At 41.1% G+C, this 20,114-nt stretch overlaps 1 protein-coding gene across 1 annotated transcript; it reads left to right on the top strand.

The window, feature by feature from the left end:
* The first annotated feature begins 9,259 nt into the window (after positions 1-9,259).
* Positions 9,260-20,024, top strand: LOC114824351 (nudix hydrolase 14, chloroplastic). The gene is made up of 7 exons (XM_029101038.2): positions 9,260-9,575; positions 9,771-9,876; positions 9,968-10,045; positions 10,140-10,232; positions 10,374-10,466; positions 11,088-11,186; positions 19,627-20,024. The coding sequence occupies exons 1-7, from the start codon at positions 9,322-9,324 to the stop codon at positions 19,861-19,863; spliced, it is 960 nt and encodes a 319-aa protein (XP_028956871.1). The 5' UTR covers positions 9,260-9,321; the 3' UTR covers positions 19,864-20,024.
* Positions 20,025-20,114: the final 90 nt, after the last annotated feature.

The raw sequence follows: 20,114 nt of genomic DNA, 5'->3' as shown, positions 1-20,114 counted from the left end.
TCCTGTTGGGAGTCTGGCTCTCGAGATTCAGAGGGCGGTGCCTCTTTGATTTTTGAGCACGTAATCCTGTTGGGAGTTTGGCTCTCGAGATTCGGAGAGCGGTGCCTCTTCGATTTTTGAGAAAGCAATCTTGTTGGGAGTCTGACTCTGACTTTTGAGATTCTGATAGCAGTGTCTCTTCGATTTTTGAGAAAGTAATCCTGTTGGGAGTCTGGCTCTCGAGATTCTGATGGAGGTGCCTCTTCGATTTTTTAGCACGTAATCCTATTGGGAGTTTGGCTTTCGAGATTAGGAGAGCGGTGCCTCTTCGATTTTTGAGAAAGCAATCCTGTTGGGAGTCTGACTCTGACTTTTGAGATTCGAATAGCAGTATCTCTTCGATTTTCCTGTTGGGAGTCTGGCTTTTGAGATTCAGAGGGCGGTGCCTCTTCGATTTTTGAGCATGTAATCCTGTTGGGAGTCTGGCTCTCGATATTCAGAGAGCTGTGCCTTTTCGATTTTTGAGCAAGCAATCTTGTTGGGAGTGTTTTCTTGAATGTGAGTAAAGGTTGGGCATTTTTGCCAGTCTGCCTTGCCATGGAGCACGGAGGTTGACACACATTGGGACTTTATAGTTATCAAGCAGTGTTACTGTTTCTTTACTCTTGTGGGTAATAGTAGGGTAACTAGACCTTCAAAATTTATGTGTCTAAACTTTGTCAGAGATTTTTGGCAAAGTTATCTGTGGTACCTGAGGAGTTGATGTTGCGTGTGGAAAGTGGTGCCTCTTCGATTTTTGAACCAACGACCCTGTTGCCCTTTCTTTTATAAGGGCACCAATTGTGTGCAAGGAGTACATTCAAAGAGTTATTGCTTGTAGGAATTTTCCCCTTACTTCAGAGATTTATTGCACCTCATTTCTCCTTCATCATTTCTGAGAATGTTTGGCCCATCCGACCGTCGTTTTGACTTGAACTTTGGTGAAGAGGTAACCATGCCTTCTCAAGACAACATATGGTGCCCATCCTTCTTATCCCCTACTAGTCCTCTTACCGTAGGGGACTCTATGATGAAGAATGATATGACCGCTACGGTGGTGGCCAGGAACCTTCTCACTCCCAAAGATGAGTTGGCTATTAAGGATTCTCTGGCTCTCAGTGTTCAGTGTGTAGGTTCTGTGTCTAATATGGCCAAATGCCTATTTGCTCGAACCCGCCAAGTTGAATCATTGGCAGCTGAAGTGATAAGTCTCAAACAGGAAATCATAGGGCTCAAGCATGAGAATAAACAATTGCACAGGCTCGCACATGACTATGTTACAAACATGAAGAGGAAGCTCGACCAGCTACAAGAATCTGATGGTCAGATTTTACTTGATCATCAGAGGTTTGTGGTTTGTTCCAAAGGCATTTATTGCCTTCGTCTTCTGGGGCTGTACCGCGTAATGAAGCTCCAAATAATCAACCTTCAATGCCTCCTCCTTCTGGGGTTCTTCCTAGTACTGAGGCTCCGAATAATCACCATCTGGTGCCTCCTCTTTCTGGGGCTCTGCCGACTGTTGAGACTTCTCTTGAGCAACCTTTGTGAAGGCTCCCTCTTGTTTGTTTATTTTGATTCATGTATATGTACATATTTGTAACTTATCGGAGATATCAATAAACAAGCTTTGCTTCATTTCAACGTATTGTGTTAAATACACCAAGGCCTTCTTCACTAAGTTCTTTGAATTTTTCCTTTTGTTGAAGCTTGTATGTTGAAGCTTTGTAAGTGAAGCATGTAGGTTGAGGTAGTGCTCCCTTAATTTCCCGAGTGAGGAAAATTTCTCGTTTAGAAACTTGAAAAATCCAAGTCACTGAGTGGTCGTGAAACTTCCGAGTATCAAGGTGCAGTAGCATATGGTAGGAGTCCTCCAAGTCTCTAGTCGAGGGAGTTGACGAATGAGGCATTTCCTTTCTAAGTGGTAGCCCAAAACTCCTTCTTCATATATATTTGTTATGAAAGTTGTTAGGCTCAAAGAAGTGGAGGCCTAGACAATTTTTTTTTTTTCGATTTTGTTTCTTTGAATTTTCGAATTTTTGAATTTTCGAATTTTCGAATTTTTGAATTTTTGAATTTTTGAATTTTTGAATTTTTGAATTTCCGAATTTTTGAATTTTCGAATTTTTGAAAAAAAAAAAAATATATATATATATATATATTAAAGCTTTGTAGGTGAAGCTTTGAGGTTGAAGCTTTGTTGGGCACCATGAATTGATTTTGCTTCACACTATCTTGATCAAGATAGTGTGAAGCTTTTGTAGGTGAAGCTTTTGTGTTGAAGTTTTGTAGGTGAAGCTTTTGTGGGTCAAGCTTTTGTGGGTCAAGTTTTTGTGGTTTAAACTTTTGTAGGTGAAGCTTTTGTGGGTCAAGCTTTTGTAGGTGAAGCTTTTGTAGGTGAAGCTTTTGTGGGTCAAGCTTTTGTGGGTCAAGCTTTTGTAGGTGAAGCTTTTGTGGGTCAAGCTTTTGTGGGTCAAGCTTTTGTAGGTGAAGCTTTTGTGGGTGAAGCTTTTGTAGGTCAAGTTTTTGTGGGTGAAGCTTTTGTAGGTCAAGCTTTTGTGGGTGAAACTTTTGTAGGTCAAGCTTTTGTGGGTGAAGCTTTTGTGTTGAAGCTTTTATGGGTGAAGCTTTTGTGTTGAAGCTTTTGTAGGTGAAGCTTTGTAGGTGAAGCTTTGGAGTTGAAGCTTTTGTTGGGTACCATGAATTGATTTTGCTTCACACTATCTTGATCAAGATAGTGTGAAGCTTTTGAGAATTGGTGAAGCTTTTGTGTAGAAACTTTTGTGTAGAAGCTTTTGTGGGTGAAGCTTTTATAGGTGAAGCTATTGTGGGTGAAGCTTTTGTAGGTGAAGCTTCGGAGTTGAGGCTTTGTAGGTGAAGCTTCAGAGTTGAAGCTTTTGTTGGGTACCATGATTTGATTTTGCTTCACACTATCTTGATCAAGATAGTGTGAAGCTTTTGAGAATTTGCAGTTGTCCTTCATTGATGAAGCTTTTGTTGGTGAAGCTTTTATGGGTGAAGCTTTGGAGTTGAAGCTTTGTAGGTGAAGCTTTGGAGTTGAAGCTGACATTGACACTGGTTGGAGGGAAACTCTTTTGGGTCCTTGACGGTATAATGTTGACCGGTGCTCAGTAGTTTCGAGATTGGTCAAGTATGGTACAAACAGATGGTAAACAAGTTTATACGAGGGAATCAATGCTACACCACTGAAGGAGTTAGCAATGCTTTTAAACTAGACAAGAGATAGCTTTTTCAGAGAACTATTGCTAAAAGTATTGGAATTTGGGTTGATTACAACTTTTGTATGCAAATTTGGCTTGAGAGTAGAGGTTGTATGTTTGTTTGTTTGATTGATTGAGTATCCTTATCTTTGGGGCCTTTTCTTCCTTTTATAGGCAAATTAGCCCGACTGCTATGACTTTTGCTCTTGCTCGAAAACACCGGGAGGGTAGTGAGTCATCAGCTTTTTACTTGTAATGCCACTAGAAAGTGTTCTTTGGCTGGTAGTAGGTTAGTCTCCATCACTTGTCACTTCAATGGTAAGCACGTGGCTTGAACCTTGGCTTAGAAGGCTTCAATTTGCCTTTGGGCTCGGTGATGGGCTTCGGGCAAGTCCCCTTTAATTTGGCACCCTTGGACTCTCCTTCATCTAAGTCCAATATTCAAATATTAACCCAAATAACCTTAAATTTAATTTTATAGAAAATTAAAACTTTAACTTCAAAGAACAAACAAAAAGCATCCCTCGAAATGCTTGATTGTTTGTTGTTTTTAGTCGAGCACCATCTTATTTTTTAAGCTTATCTTTTTCTTCTCAGTGTTACAATTATTTATGCTTAAGTGAATGAAGGAATAACCAAACAGATTATGCTGAAGTAGATAATTTTATAGCAAGAAACCTTGGGTACAACCAAGTCCAGGACATTCATATATGCATACTAAATTTACAAACTACACCAGTAAAAAATAAGCACGTTAATTAACACTAAAGTAATAATTCAATCATCAACTTCTATGTCATTTAATTTACAAAATTTAGTCTACAAATTTTATCTCCATAAAGAAAAACTCAGTTATGAATCCAAAATAAAATGTTTTATCATTACTCACTATCCGTCTCATACCCATGTGTATCTTTACTACTCAGAATACCTTTCCAAGCTGAGCGTGGTTCTGTCTAACCTTAGTTTTCGGCAACGAGTCATTCCTTAGATACTTTTGTTGGATAATTTTAACCAACCAACTATACGGATTATTGAGCACCTTCCGAGCCAATTTAGCTAGACAAGCTTTATTGAAATGCTCCAGTTTTCTGACCCCCAATGCCCCCAGCACCCTTCGGTCTACATACATCATTCCAGGCTACTGGGTTAGCCCTAGTGTCCTTTCCCTAAAAGAAATTTATTCATTCCCTATTAATATCCTTCTTGTTATTTTTATCGAATTATGACAATTATTTTAGAGTTTTTATCACAAATGGTCTATGATATTGGCTTAACTCATCATTTTGGTCTCTAACATTCAAAATCAATAAATTTGGTCCCTGACATTCGATGCCACACATCAATATAGTCCTTCTATCAATAATCTGTTAAATCATCCATTAAAAATGCATGTGCTATCTCACGTGACCCTTTAAGAAAGGGCATTTTCGTCAAATCATCTCACTTGTTGAATTCAGCAGCAAACATTTGTTGACTCATGTGCTGACTTGACCTTTTCCCTTTCTTCCTGAATTCGGCGGGCAAACATTTGTGATTGTTTCCTTTCGAAAAAGTTAAAATAAGGCCTTTTCCCACTAAAGAAAATGCCCAGCCATTTTGGTAAATGGTTGTGTGCAAAATGCTAATAGCATATCATTCCAAAAGAAATATACCATTCCAAAATGACATCTATTCAAACACATAAGAAACAACATCTATTAATTTTCATATTTCATTGTCAATAGCATATCGTTCCAAAAGAAATAATTATTATTCATAACAACATACCCATTCAATTCCAAAAGCATTAAACAACAGCAACATATCACGTTTTCGAATACAAAAAACAAAAAGTCTTAAATATTTAGATAGTTTTAAAGACTTTAAAAACATAACTAAGCTGTCAAATTTTCACCAAATCCTTCAAGGCTCCATAGCTTTCCTCTCTTTGCACCAAATCCTTCTTGGCTTCCATGGCTATAAAGGTCCCAAGAAATGGCTTCATTATCAGAAATTTGCCCCAGCAAACCCCATCTCCTCAGGCTCCTCTTCAATTGGGTTGTCGACATGTTTTTCGAACAAATCATCATCCAACTCATTCTCGTGTACATGCTCATTTTCTTGCTCTAAATCTTGGTCATAATCACCATCTTTGATTATTTCCTCCTCATTTTCAGCTTGTTCACTTTCATCTCCCTCAACATCTTCATCATCCCCATTTTTTTCCCTGAGTGTCTATAGTAGAATCTCCTTTTTCTCGTTGCTTTTCTATTGTCAATTCCCCATGTTGCCAAAAGTCATCAAAACCATCATCCCAATTCAAGGATTGTGCTATCTCAAACTCTTGCACCACATTACTTGAAGTTGTGCTCTTGTCACTTTCACTAATTGCCTTATCATTCTTGTCAACCATATATAATTCAACTACCTTATTCTTTGGCATATCATGGATTCAATTTGTCAGTTGTGCATCACATACCATTTCTTCAAATATACCCACTTGCAACTTTTTATAGTGGCTCAGCTTCACCTTGTACCTTAGTTCCTTTGCTATGTTATGACACTCAACCAAGGACTGGCAGCCACTAAAAACACAATCTAAGGATACAATTTCACCTCCACTATAATGTTTCTTATTTCCCTTCTCGAGAATCTGACCCCCATAATAAATTTTATATGTGAATTTATCAGGATTAGCTGCAAAATATTGTTTAATACATTATTAAATCCAATGTCAATTAGTTTTTGAACATCTAAATATAAGTCAATTATTTTTGCCACATTTTATGATCAAAACCCTAAGTCCATGCCATACAATGAAGACTAAAATAATAAAAATACATGACAACAACCATTCCAATGTCATTGAATAACTCCAAATCAATAAAGCTATGCAATCTTTAATACAAAATGACAAAAGAAAGGGAACTAGACCACAACAGTACACATATTCATCACCTACACTAACCCCACACCATCTCAAACTGCACAAACCCCACCACCATATATCAAATGTATGAAGAATGGCTATTGGAACCATCAAAAGTATAAAAAAAATCATGGAAAGAAGCTACATAATACTCACCTTATTTTGGAGGCTTTCCAGATTTAAAAAATTTCTCCAACATGTTTATAGGTCACTAAAATTTTCTCACAATCCACAAAAGTTCAATGATCCTTCACAAAATTCAGAATTTTAGAGTCCTAATCTAAGTAGAACTGAATCGCTCTCGCCAAAATCCCCATTGCCAAGCCCTAGCCTTTTCACCTCTCTAACCAAATAGGGAAAAGGTATCGTCAAAGAGGAAAAAGGTATTGGCGAAAAGGTGGGGCTAGTGACCCAAATAGTGGGTGAGGCAATTTTACAAAAATGTCCTCCATTAAAGGGTCACGTGGGTCAGGCATTTTTAATAAAGAATTTGACAGATTATTAATGGAATGACCATATTGATGTGTAGCATCGAATGTCAGGGACTAAATTTATTGATTTTAAATGTCATGACCAAAATGATGAGTTAAGCCAATGTCAGGGACCATTTGTGATAAATACCCATTATTTTAAGGAAAATGATAATGATTTCAACAATTCAAAAAATGGTCTAGGCCGAAGTAATCTATGAGTTAACTATGTCTTTTTATTGAAGCAAGCGTGCCATACTTGCTACTGAGCTCGGTCCAGCGGGCAAAATGAGTGTGGTGGTGTGGTGATGAAATGTGTTGCAGACTTTTACACCTAGCGACTTTGGCTGAGGAAAGAACGTTCTCAGCCTTGGGTAAAGGTAACTTAGCAGATTTGGAAAGAGACTTACAGAAACATCCAATCAATGTTAAATTTTTGAAGAAATATCACCCCAACTTTGTGGGATGTTAGGGATTGCTATATAAAAGAAAAAGTACAAGCGTTGCATGAAATCTAAAGCCAGCTTTGCACTCGTCATGATTAAGGAAAATGCAAGACAAAGAAATTTAAAGAAATCTTGTTCATTTCAGCAAATGTTGAAAGTTACATCAGATTTAGCTCAATAGTTTTACATCCCTAACTAGGACAGTTACCCTAGAATGGTGGGTCTACATTTTGTCCGACTCTGCCTAAATATTGTTAAATTGGCTAAATAAATTTCAACATATCCAACTTCCATTTGCTGTCTCAATTCCTTTTAATATTCTGCGGCTTTGCCCGAGAGCCCGACCGATAAAGTCGTGGTAGTTTATCCCGAAGCATACACCTATGATGATGAAGTGATTAAGAAAGCAAAAGCTATATGGAAGTCTGGGCTTGTGAATATCAACACGAATGAAATCTACCGGTGTGATTAAGGCTACTCAGTTACTCCTTAATGCCATAGAAGTCCTGAAACAGAAGTAGGGAGTAATGCGCCCTTCTGATGATATTATAAGAACCGATTTCTCCTTAGGCATGCTATCAGAATTGCTTAAAATCTTTGGCCAAGGAATGGAATTGAAGGGAGTTTTATAGATAAGGATTGGGTGACGGTTGGAATTCATGGGTTACTGCAAAGGTCTTAGAAAAGCAACGGCTGTATGAATGGTGCAAGTTCCAAGAGAAGGCGTGCGACAATGGTATGAAAGGCGGCTATTCAATCATTATTAGCGCCTCGGTTTGCAGGCTTAACAACGATTGAAAGGGGCACCGTTTGGGTTAATATTTAACTTTGGACTTAAAAGGAAGGAAGCCCAAAAGAGCTCCATAGAGGAGATTTTGCCCGAGGCCTAAAGTCAAGCCCAGATACCCATCTCGAGACAATATGACGACTTCCCATTAAATGCAAAGGTTAGGTGCTTACAAAGGAAGTGACAACCGATGAAAATCAACTAACTCTCGGCCCAAAAGCACTTTTCCGAATGGCAGAACATGTAAAAATGTTGATGACTCACAACTCTCCAGTTGCTTTCAGGTAAGAGCAGAAACAACATAGTCGGGCTAATTTGCCTATAAATAGGGGAAGAGGGCCTAGAGACAAGGAAACTCAACCAATCAAACAAACAAACATACAACTTGCCTCTCAATCAAGCAAGTATCCAGAAAGTTGTGCTTTGTCCAGATTCTGCACCCTTTTAGCTTTAGACTTCCTTTAGAAAGACATATTTTGTCTTTATATCCCACCAAGAGAAAGAACCAATGGGAAAATATATCCCATAGGCAATAAGGCCCAGATTGACACATACATAGGGGAAAAGGGCCTAGAGACAAGGAAACTCAACCAATCAAACAAACAAACATACAACTTGCCTCTCAATCAAGCAAGTATCCAGAAAGTTGTGCTTTGTCCAGATTCTGCACCCTTTTAGCTTTAGACTTCCTTTAGAAAGACATCTTTTGTCTTTATATCCCACCAAGAGAAAGAACCAATGGGAAAATATATCCCATAGGCAATAAGGCCCAAATTGACACATACATAAGGTGATGATGTGAACACCCGAGTCGAAATTAGACCCAGAACTTTACACACCCTACACTAAAGCCACGAAACACGGCACAAAGGAAAGATTGCAGATTGAAACAATTGCGGAATCAAGAAAGGGCGATACCAAATGGTAGTAAAATTGTTAGACCCACGAAAATTTGCTATAGAATTGCTAGTAAAATTGAATGATAAGAAATTTTAGATACAAATTGAAGTTCATGTATTTTCCTAGTTCAAAAGAAAGCCTAATTAGAGTAATAGTTCCGTGGTGATAGGGTAGTTGGAATATAGCTCATGTGGTAAAAAAATTAGGTTTTTAAATCCCTGGGGTAAAATCTGTTAGAATTTATGCTCAAAATTGAAAATTTCGTTAATTTTCCATTATTTATTAGCACATGAGCTGCATATATTAAACTAAAACGAAACTCTCCATACACATATTAGGCCAAAATGGACCTCTATATTAATTGTTAATATGTGGGGCTGGCTCACGAGCTAATAATTAAAAAAGGTTGACGAAATTTTTAATTTTAGGCATAAATCTTAACAAACTTTACCACATAAGCTTAAATTCTCGTTTTTTTTACAACATAAGTTATCTTCCAACTATCCTATAAACTATTAATCTAATTAAGCCTTCAAAACAAAGCAATCCGGCGCCGTATAAACAAGACGACATGCAGGTGCAGGGAGAGAGCTCGCCCGCGGATTTGTGGAAGATGCTTCAAGCTTGGAAGCCACTGAGTCTGAACATTCTCCCGAAAACACTCCGCCTTTCCTCTTCTTCTCCCACTCGCCTTCCAATCAAATCCTTCTCCTGCAAAATGTCGTCCGACTCGCCGCCCTTAACTCACTCCATCACTCTCCCGAGTCAACTCGCCGAACCCGTCCAGATCGTTGCCGCCCCCAACATCTCCCCTTCCGAGTTCAGGCGAGTCACGCCTTTCATTCACTTTGTATTTGCAGATGTAGTCACAATTTCGATTGTAATTCAAACCCAATTACAATGCTAATTACTCAGTAATAGAAATGTTAATTTAAAACGAAATTACAATTTTGAATCTTTGATTGTAATTAAAACCCAATTGCGATCCTAATTAATTATGCAAAAATGTGAAATTTGCAGGAGCGCCATCGATTCGTCTTTGTTCAAACAATGGCTGAAGAACATGGAAAGTGAAAGTGGGGTTTTAAGTGGCGGTGGCTTGTTTCTTAAACGAGTTTTAATTCAGGTAATTCAAATTGAAAGTTCAATCCTTTGTATTAGCAACGGTTGTTTTAGTCGTGGCTAATTCTAAGTTGGTTAATTTTTTTGGGTAACAGGGTGTTGATATGTTCGAAAAGCGAATCGGGTTTTTGAAATTTGTAGCAGATGTGATTGATAAAGAAACTGGGGAAAAGGTAATCTAATGATAATGTCCTTGTTTTTTGGCTTTCATTGGTAACCGGAATTTTCCGTTTTGATTCTGTTGCTACATTGTGAAGTAAAACTTAGGTTCCAGGTATTGTGTTTGCACGAGGACCGGCTGTAGCCGTGCTAATCCTTTTGGACTCAGAGGGCAAGACCTATGCTGTTCTTACTGAACAGGTAGGTCATGACTTTGGTGTTTTGCGTAGTTTTGGTGATCCATACGTACATGTCCGTAAATTATTGCATTAGGATATGGCGGTGTGTACTTCTCAGTTCTCATGTATTCAAACCCTGTCAAAATTCGTTCTTGTCTCCAAGGTTAGAATCCCGGTTGGAAGGATCATATTGGAATTGCCTGCTGGAATGTTGGATGATGACAAGGGTGATTTTCTCGGCACTGCAATCCGTGAGGTATCTCTCCCTTTTTTCACAAATATAATATGATGTACAATGTATGAGTCCATGTATGTCTATCTCTTTCTTTTTTTCTAAGGGCACGAAATCACCCGGAAATTGATTTAGCTTACTTGCAAACCACAAGCCTGTAGTTTTGGTTTATACTTCAGCTAGTCACCGTATTTTTGCTACATGGATTCATTGCTTTGCTTTTATTAGCATCTCTGCTCCATAAAGAGTAGCTTGCTTAGTGATTGTTCTGTTACTTTCTGTAGAATATTTGGTACGCTTTTATCCCCATTACAGGACCTAGTTTCAAATTACTTACCCTGATATTTCCAAGGTTCTCCGAGATATAGTTGACATTCATTTCTTTTCATATCTTTGACTGGCATACATGTCTATGTGCTAATGCATATTGATGGTGACCAGTATGCGTATTGGTTGCTTATTTGTCTTTTTATTATTTCTTTCAGGCCTGAAAATATTCCTCGTAAAGTACTATGAAATTTTCTTTGGTTTATGTTACTGCTTTTGTTCTGTTCAACTATATTGTGCTCTCACTCTTGCTACTGCAAGTTTTACAGCCGTGCCCAAACTCGAGATGCATGACTTTTGTCTTTATACCTTTGGCAGGTTGAAGAGGAGACTGGTATATGCCTAACACAAAAAGATATGGTGGACCTCACAGCCTTCCTCGACGAATCTACTGGACGCAGAATTTTTCCTTCACCAGTAAGTTGGTGTTAATTCTTTCCTGTAGCCAAAATGCCAAAATGGAGCTTAAAATGTGGGTGGTCTCCCGTTCAACAACAACAACAACAACAACAAAGCCTTTTCCCACTAAGTGGGGTCGGCTATATGAATCCTAGAACGCCATTGCGCTCGGTTTTGTGTCATGTCCTCCGTTAGATCCAAGTACTCTAAGTCTTTTCTTAGAGTCTCTTCCAAAGTTTTCCTAGGTCTTCCTCTACCCCTTCAGCCCTGGACCTCTGTCCCGTAGTCACATCTTCGACCCGGAGCGTCAGTCGGCCTTCTTTGCACATGTCCAAATCACCGGAGCCGATTTTCTCTCATCTTTCCTACAATTTCGGCTACTCCTACTTTACCTCGGATATCCTCATTCCCAATCTTATCCTTTCTCGTGTGCCCACACCTCCCACGAAGCATCCTCATCTCCGCTACACCAATTTTGTGTACGTGTTGATGCTTCACCACCCAACATTCTGTGCCATACAACATCGCTGGCCTTATTGTCGTCCTATAAAATTTTCCTTTGAGCTTCAGTGGCCTACGACGGTCACACAACACGCCGGATGCACTCTTTCCATCCAGCTCGTATTCTATGGTTGAGATCTCCATCTAATTCTCCGTTCTCTTGCAAGATAGATCCTAGGTAGCGAAAACGGTCGCTTTTTGTGATCTTCGCTAGATTGCTCCGGTCATTAGTGTGGATAAGTATATAAATGGATAGAGATAGGAAAGCAAACACAAGATGTATGTGGTTCACCCAGATTGGCTACGTCCACGGAATAGAAGAGTTCTCATTAATTGTGAAGGGTTTACACAAGTACATAGGTTCAAGCTCTCCTTTAGTGAGTACAAGTGAATGATTTAGTACAAATGACATTAGGAAATATTGTGGGAGAATGATCTCGTAATCACGAAACTTCTAAGTATCGGAGTGTGGTGTCGTCTTGACTTGCCTTATCTGTCTCATAGGTAGATGTGGCATCTTCTCTGGAAGTACTCTTCCTCCATCCAGGGGTGGTATCTTTAACTGGTGGATATGCACAAGGTAATGTATCAATTTCACTTGAAGCTTACTTGTAGTTTCAGGCTTGGTCAAGCGCGATACAAACCATGTAGTAGGAGTCCCCCAAGTCGCCGAGTTAGGGGGTCTGCTGAAAGAGGTGACAGACAAGGTAAGCAATCAGAGCTCCGACTGATTGTTCACCTTCTCCCCATCTTGCAGCAGCATGAAGGATAAAGAGAAGAAAAATGAGAAGAGATGATATGAGATACTTTTGCTTTTGAAGAAGTAACTTTCCACAGACTTATTCTTGAACTGGGCTGGAGGGTTTTCTGGTTTCCTCCAGAGTATTAAGGTCGACTGAAGAATTTGAGGGTCAAAACAAGTCCATCAAATCTAGAGTACGTTCCACCCTGCTGATATGGGATACTTTTGCTTTTGACAGAGTAATAGATGTATCGGCACGTGTGCTGTTACGCTTGTCTCCACATGCTTTCTTGTATCCTTCGCACTTGCCCTATCTGTTCCTCAAGCAGATGCGGAATCTTCCCTGGAAACATAAGATGTTGAAGATGAGTACTCGAGAGCAATGCCAGGTAAGTAATCAAGTAAGGGGTTCCAGGCAGTCAGTTCCTGGCTGGAAGCTTGATTCCAAGTGCTGACTGATTGCTCTCTTTCTCCTTGTCTTGCAGGTAAAAACAAGGCCAAAAGAAAAGACAGGGAAAAAGCATGATATGGGATACTCTTGCTTTTAACCCTGATGATATGAGATATTCTTGCTCTAGTATAGCTTGTTTGCAGAGGTATTATCGGGGGGAAAGAAAGCTGAATATTTCGAAAGGCTTCGTTGGGAGTGCCCTCTTAGATATGATGAAGGGTTGAGCATTTTTGCAGGTCTGCCTGTCCGTTGGGGATGGAGGTCGACATATATAGGAGTCTCCCTAACAACAAATAGTAATGCTATTCCTTTACCCTGCTTGGTCATAGCACGGTAGTGGGAGCTGCCAGTTTCACATGTTTTAACTCTGTCAAAGCACTTTGAAAAGGTGGTCTGTGGTATCTGGCTCTCGAGATTCGGAGAACAATGCCTCTTCGATTTTTGAGAAAGCAATCATGCTGGGGGTCTGACTCTCGAGATTCGGAGAGCAGTGTCTTTTCGATTTTTGAGGAAGTAATCATGTTGGGAGTCTGGCTCTCGAGATTCGGAGGGCGGTGCCTCTTCGATTTTGGAGCAAGCAATCTTGTTGGGAGTGTTGTCTCGAATGTGAGTAAAGGTTGGGCATGTTTGCTAGTCTACCTTGCCACGAAGCACAAAGGTTGACACACAGGGACTTTCCAATTATCCAGCAATGGTACTGTTCCTTTACCCTCTCTTCGATTTTGAGAAAGTAGTCATGTTGGGAGTCTGGCTCTCGAGATTCGGAGGACGGTGCCTCTTCGATTTTAGAGCAAGCAATCTTGTTGGGAGTGTTTTCTCGAATGTGAGTAAAGGTTGGGCATGTTTGCTAGTCTACCTTGCTACAAAGCACAGAGGTTGACACACAGGGACTTTCCAATTATCCAGCAGTGGTACTGTTCCTTTACCCTTGTGGGTAATAATATGGTAGCTAGACCTTCAAAATTTATGTGTCTAAACTTTTGTTAGTGCTGTTTCTTTGCTATTCTTTTACCTTTCTTGGTCAGAGCGATGTAGTGGGAGCTGCAAGCTTCACGTGCTCAACTTTGGCAAAGTTATCTGTGGTACCCATGAGCTATTGTTGCGTGTGGGAAGTGGGTGATTGAACAGTAAGATTCATGTGCTTTCTACTTCACCAGAAGTCTTCGACAGAATGCCCATAATTTCTGCAAAGCTGAGTGTGCGTGTGACAGGTGCTGACATGGCTAGAAAAGTAGGTGCCTCTTCGATTTCTGAGATCGGCCCTCGTGGTCTCTGAGTAGCCCAGCTTTTGAGAAAGCGAGCGCCTCTTCGATTGATTCGGAGAACGATGCCTCATCGATTTTGAGAAAGCAATCATGTTGGGGGTCTGGCGTGCCTCTTCGATTTTGGAGCAAGCAATCTTGTTGGGAGTGTTTTCTCGAATGTGAGTAAAGGTTGGGCATGTTTGCTAGTCTACCTTGCCACGAAGCACAGAGGTTGACACACAGGGACTTTCAAATTATCCAGCAATGGTACTGTTCCTTTACCCTCTCTTCGATTTTTAAGAAAGTAGTCATGTTGGGAGTCTGGCTCTCGAGATTCGGAGGACGGTGCCTCTTCGATTTTTGGAGCAAGCAATCTTATTGGGAGTGTTTTCTCGAATGTGAGTAAAGGTTGGGCATGTTTGCTAGTCTACCTTGCCACGAAGCACAGAGGTTGACACACAGGGACTTTCCAATTATCCAGCAGTGGTACTGTTCCTTTACCCTTGTGGGTAATAATATGGTAGCTAGACCTTCAAAATTTATGGGTCTAAACTTTGTTAGTGCTGTTTCTTTGCTATTCTTTTACCCTTCTTGGTCAGAGCGATGTAGTGGGAGCTGCAAGCTTCACGTGCTCAACTTTGGCAGAGAACTTTGGCAAAGTTATCTGTGGTACCCATGAGCTATTGTTGCGTGTGGTAAGTGGGTGATTGAACAGTAAGATTCATGTGTTTTCTACTTCCCCAGAAGTCTTTGACAGAATGCCCATAATTTCCGCAAAGCTGAGTGTGCGTGTGACAGGTGCTGACAAGGCTGGAAAAGTAGGTGCCTCTTCGATTTCTGAGAGCGGCCCTCGTGGTCTCTGGGGAGCCCAGCTTTTGAGAAAGCGAGCGCATCTTCGATTTCTGAGATCGGCCTTCGTGGTCTTTGAGCAGCCCAACTTTTGAGAAAGCAAACGCCTCTTCGATTTCTGAGATCAACCCTCGTGATCTCTAAGCAGCCTAGCTTTTGAGAAAGCAAACGCCTCTTCGATTTCTGAGCAGGCGCCTCTTCGATTTCTGAAGCTCCGTCGAGTGCAGATTTTTATAGGGGCTGGCATTAAGTTCCAAAGCACACTTGAATCTCCACCAGTAGAAGCTTCATTCTTGCACTTCTAAGATCTTGATTTGTCCGACCTCTTCTCTCTTCAACACCTTTGAAAATGTCTGGCCCCTCCGACCGTCGTTTTGACTTGAACCTTGTTGAAGAGGCAGCCCCGCCTTCTCCAGACAACATATGGTGCCCATCCTTCGTCTCCCCTACTGGTCCTCTTACTGTTGGGGATTCCGTGATGAAGAATGATATGACCGCTGTGGTGGTGGCCAGGAACCTTCTCACTCCCAAAGATAACAGACTACTTTCCAAACGGTCTGATGAGTTAGCTGTTAAGGATTCGCTGGCTCTCAGTGTTCAGTGTGCAGGTTCTGTGTCTAATATGGCCCAACGCCTATTTGCTCGAACCCGCCAAGTTGAATCATTGGCGGCTGAAGTTATAAGTCTCAAACAGGAGATTAGAGGGCTCAAGCATGAGAATAAACAGTTGTACCGGCTCGCACATGACTATGCTACAAACATGAAGAGGAAGCTTGACCAGATGAAGGAAACTGATGGTCAGGTTTTACTTGATCATCAGAGATTTGTGGGTTTGTTCCAAATGCATTTATTGCCTTCGTCTTCTGGGGCTGTACCGCGTAATGAAGCTCCAAATGATCAACCTCTGATGCCTCCTCCTTCTAGGGTTCTGTCCAGTACTGAGGCTCCAAATGATCCCCCTCCGGTGCCTTCTCTTTCTGGGGCTCTACCGACTGCTGAGACTTCTCTTAAGCAACCTTTGTGAAGGCTCCCTCTTGTGTGTTTATTTTGACTCATGTATATGTACATATTTGTAGCTTATCGGGGATATCAATAAATAAGCTTTCCTTCATTTCAACGTATTGTGTTAAATACACCAAAGCCTTCTTCGCTAAGTTCTTTGAATTTTCTTTTGTTGAAGCTTGTATGTTGAAGCTTTCAGAGTGGAGCATGTAGGTTGGGGTAGTGTTCCCTTAATTTCCCGAGTGAGGAAAACTTCTCGGTTGGAGACTTGGAAAATCCGAGTCACTGAGTGGGATCGGCTATATGAATCTTAGAACGCCATTGTGCTCGATCCTGTGTCATGTCCTTCGTTAGATCCAAGTACTCTAAGTCTTTTCTTAGAGTCTCTTCCAAAGTTTTCCTAGGTCTTCCTCTACCCCTTCGGCCCTGAACCTCTGTCCCATAGTCGCATCTTCTAATCGGAGCGTCAGTAGGCCTTCTTTGCACATGTCCAAACCACCGTAACCGATTTTCTCTCATCTTTCCTTCAATTTCGGCTACTCCTACTTTACCCCGGATATCCTCATTCCTAATCTTATCCTTTCTCGTGTGCCCACACATCCAACGAAGCATCCTCATCTCCGCTACACCCATTTTGTGTACGTGTTGATGTTTCACCGCCCAACATTCTGTGCCATACAGCATCGCCGGCCTTATTGCCGTCCTATAAAATTTTCCCTTGAGCTTCAGTGGCATACGGCGGTCACACAACACGCCGGATGCACTCTTCCACTTCATCCATCCAGCTTGTATTCTATGGTTGAGATCTCCATCTAATTCTCCGTTCTTTTGCAAGATAGATCCTAGGTAACGAAAACGGTCGCTCTTTGGTATTTCTTGATCTCCGATCCTCACCCCTAACTCGTTTTGGCCTCCATTTGCACTGAACTTGCACTCCATATATTCTGTCTTTGATCGGCTTAGGCGAAGACCTTTAGATTCCAACACTTCTCTCCAAAGGTTAAGCTTTGCATTTACCCCTTCCTGAGTTTCATCTATCAACACTATATCGTCTGCGAAAAGCATACACCAAGGAATATCATCTTGAATATGTCCTGTTAACTCATCCATTACCAACGCAAAAAGGTAAGGACTTAAGGATGAGCCTTGATGTAATCCTACAGATATGGGAAAGCTTTCGGTTTGTCCTTCATGAGTTCTTACGGCAGTCTTTGCTCCTTCATACATATCCTTTATAGCTTGGATATATGCTACTCGTACTCCTTTCTTCTCTAAAATCCTCCAAAGAATGTCTCTTGGGACCCTATCATACGCTTTTTCCAAATCTATAAAGACCATGTGTAAATCCCTTTTCCCATCTCTATATCTTTCCATCAATCTTCGTAAGAGATAGATTGCCTCCATGGTTGAGCGCCCTGGCATGAACCCGAATTGGTTGTCCGAAACCCGTGTCTCTTGCCTCAATCTATGCTCAATGACTCTCTCCCAGAGCTTCATTGTATGACTCATTAGCTTAATACCCCTATAGTTCATGCAATTTTGTACGTCGCCCTTATTCTTGTAGATAGGCACCAAAGTGCTCGTTCGCCACTCATTTGGCATCTTCTTCGTTTTCAAAATCCTATTGAAAATGTCAGTGAGCCATGTTATACCTGTCTCTCCCAAAAGTTTCCACACTTCGATTGGTATATCGTCTGGGCCTATTGCTTTTTTATGCTTCATCTTCTTCAAAGCTACAACCACTTCTTCCTTCCGGATTCGACGATAAAAAGAGTAGTTTCTACACTCTTCTGAGTTACTCAACTCCCCTAAAGAAGCACTCATTTCATGTCATTCATTGAAAAGATTATGAAAATAACCTCTCCATCTGTCTTTAACCGCGTTCTCTGTAGCAAGAACCTTTCCATCCTCATCCTTGATGCACCTCACTTGGTTTAGGTCCCTTGTCTTATTTTCCCTTGCTCTAGATAGTTTATAGATATCCAACTCTCCTTCTTTGGTATCTAGTCGTTTATACATATCGTCGTAAGCCGCTAACTTAGCTTCTCTGACAGCTTTCTTTGCCTCTTGCTTCGCTTTTCTATACCTTTCACCATTTTCATCGGTCCTCTCCTTGTATAAGGCTTTACAACATTCCTTCTTAGCCTTCACCTTTGTTTGTACCTCCTCATTCCACCACCAAGATTCCTTTTGGTGTGGGGCAAAACCCTTGGACTCTCCTAATACCTCTTTTGCTACTTTTCGGATACAACTAGCCATGGAATCCCACATTTGGCTAGCTTCCCCCTCTCTATCCCACACACATTGGGTGATTACCTTCTCTTTGAAAATGGCTTGTTTTTCTTCTTTTAGATTCCACCATCTAGTCCTTGGGCACTTCCAAGTCTTGTTCTTTTGTCTTACTCTTTTGATATGTACATCCATCACCAACAAGCGATGTTGATTAGCCACGCTCTCTCCTGGTATAACTTTGCAATCCTTACAAGTTATACGATCCCCTTTCCTCATTAGGAGAAAATCTATTTGTGTTTTTGACGACCCACTCTTGTAGGTGATCACATGTTCTTCTCTCTTCTTAAAGAAGGTGTTGGCTAAGAAGAGATCATATGCCATTGCAAAATCCAAGATAGCTTCCCCATCCTCGTTTCTCTCCCCAAAACCATGGCCACCATGAAAACCTCCATAGTTGCCTGTCTCCCTGCCCACGTGTCCATTTAAATCTCCTCCTATAAATAACTTCTCCGTCTGAGCAATTCCTTGCACCAAGTCTCCAAGATCTTCCCAAAATTTCTCCTTCGAACTCGTATCCAACCCTACTTGAGGTGCGTACGCACTAATCACATTGATAAGTTCTTGTCCTATTACAATCTTGATTGCCATGATTCTATCTCCTACCCTCTTAACATCTACAACATCTTGTACCAAGGTCTTGTCCACGATGATGCCAACACCGTTTCTCGTTCTATTTGTGCCCGAATACCAAAGTTTAAACCCTGAGTTTTCTAGATCCTTTGCCTTACTACCAACCCACTTAGTTTCTTGTAGGCACATAATATTTATCATTCTCCTCACCATAACTTCCACTACTTCCATAGATTTTCCCGTTAAGGTTCCTATATTCCACGTTCCTAAACGCATTTTGCTCTCTTGAACTCTACCCTTCTGTCCTAGCTTCTTCACCCTCCCCCGTCTAATAGGATCAAAGTACTTCTTTTGTGTGTCCCGGGTAAAGTTGATAGGAGCATATGCTCCCAAACAACTTTGAGTGGAGTCGTTCGAAAAGAAGTTTCTATGGCCCCCTTGCTCATTTAACACTGCATCCGGGTGCCGATGGAGATACAGCGACCCTTGCTCACTTATCACTGTGCTCGGGCCACACAGCGCGCCACTTACGGGTGACGCCCTAGCTTTAGCGCGATTTTGTTCTGGATTCATTTTCATAAGGATTCGACGTGATCATGGAGTGCCGGCTGTCGACTACCTGACGCCCTCCCCCTCCTCCTTGGAAATCACGGATTAGTTAAAATAAAATTACTACTCCCCTGGTCATTGTATTATCGCAAAGTTCGCCTTTTAGGAACTTGAGTAGAAGGCTCCCAACCAAGGAAACTCTCGTTTCTTCCCGGCTGCCAGATAAAGCTCACTAATTTTCTATTTTTTCTTGCATAGGGAGGGTGCGATGAAGAAATAAGCCTATTTTTGTATAGAGGGCCGGTGGATAAAGGGATTATTGAGCAGCTGCAAGGGAAAGAAACAGGTCTTCGTGAACATGGCGAGCTGATTAAGCTCCGCGTGGTTCCGTATGAAAAGCTCTGGTGCACAACAGCTGATGCAAAGGTTTTAGCAGCCCTTACGCTTTATGAAAGGGCCAAAAGAGAAGGGCTCTTGCCTCCGCCAGAAGCCTGAACTGCTAATCTTAACCACTATACCCTAGTTTTGGTCCTCTTGAGTGCCCAGTTTGTATTAGATCCTGACTGGATTCCTTTTATCTGCTATGTAAAGTGTGTTTTCAATTTTTACAATTTCAGTAAATTTGAGAAGAAAATAAAGAGATTGCATCCATCTCATGGTTATGGCTTTTAGGGGTTGCGCCGGGACAAGGAACTTCGGAATGAGTCAAATTTCGGCTAGGGTGTGATCGTTGGAGGTGTCCACAT

This window comes from Malus domestica, chromosome 04, assembly GCF_042453785.1.
Source record: "Malus domestica chromosome 04, GDT2T_hap1".
Taxonomy (NCBI): Eukaryota; Viridiplantae; Streptophyta; class Magnoliopsida; order Rosales; family Rosaceae; genus Malus; species Malus domestica.
Note: the sequence above shows the minus strand (reverse complement) of the source record. Positions and strands in the feature narration are given on the sequence as shown.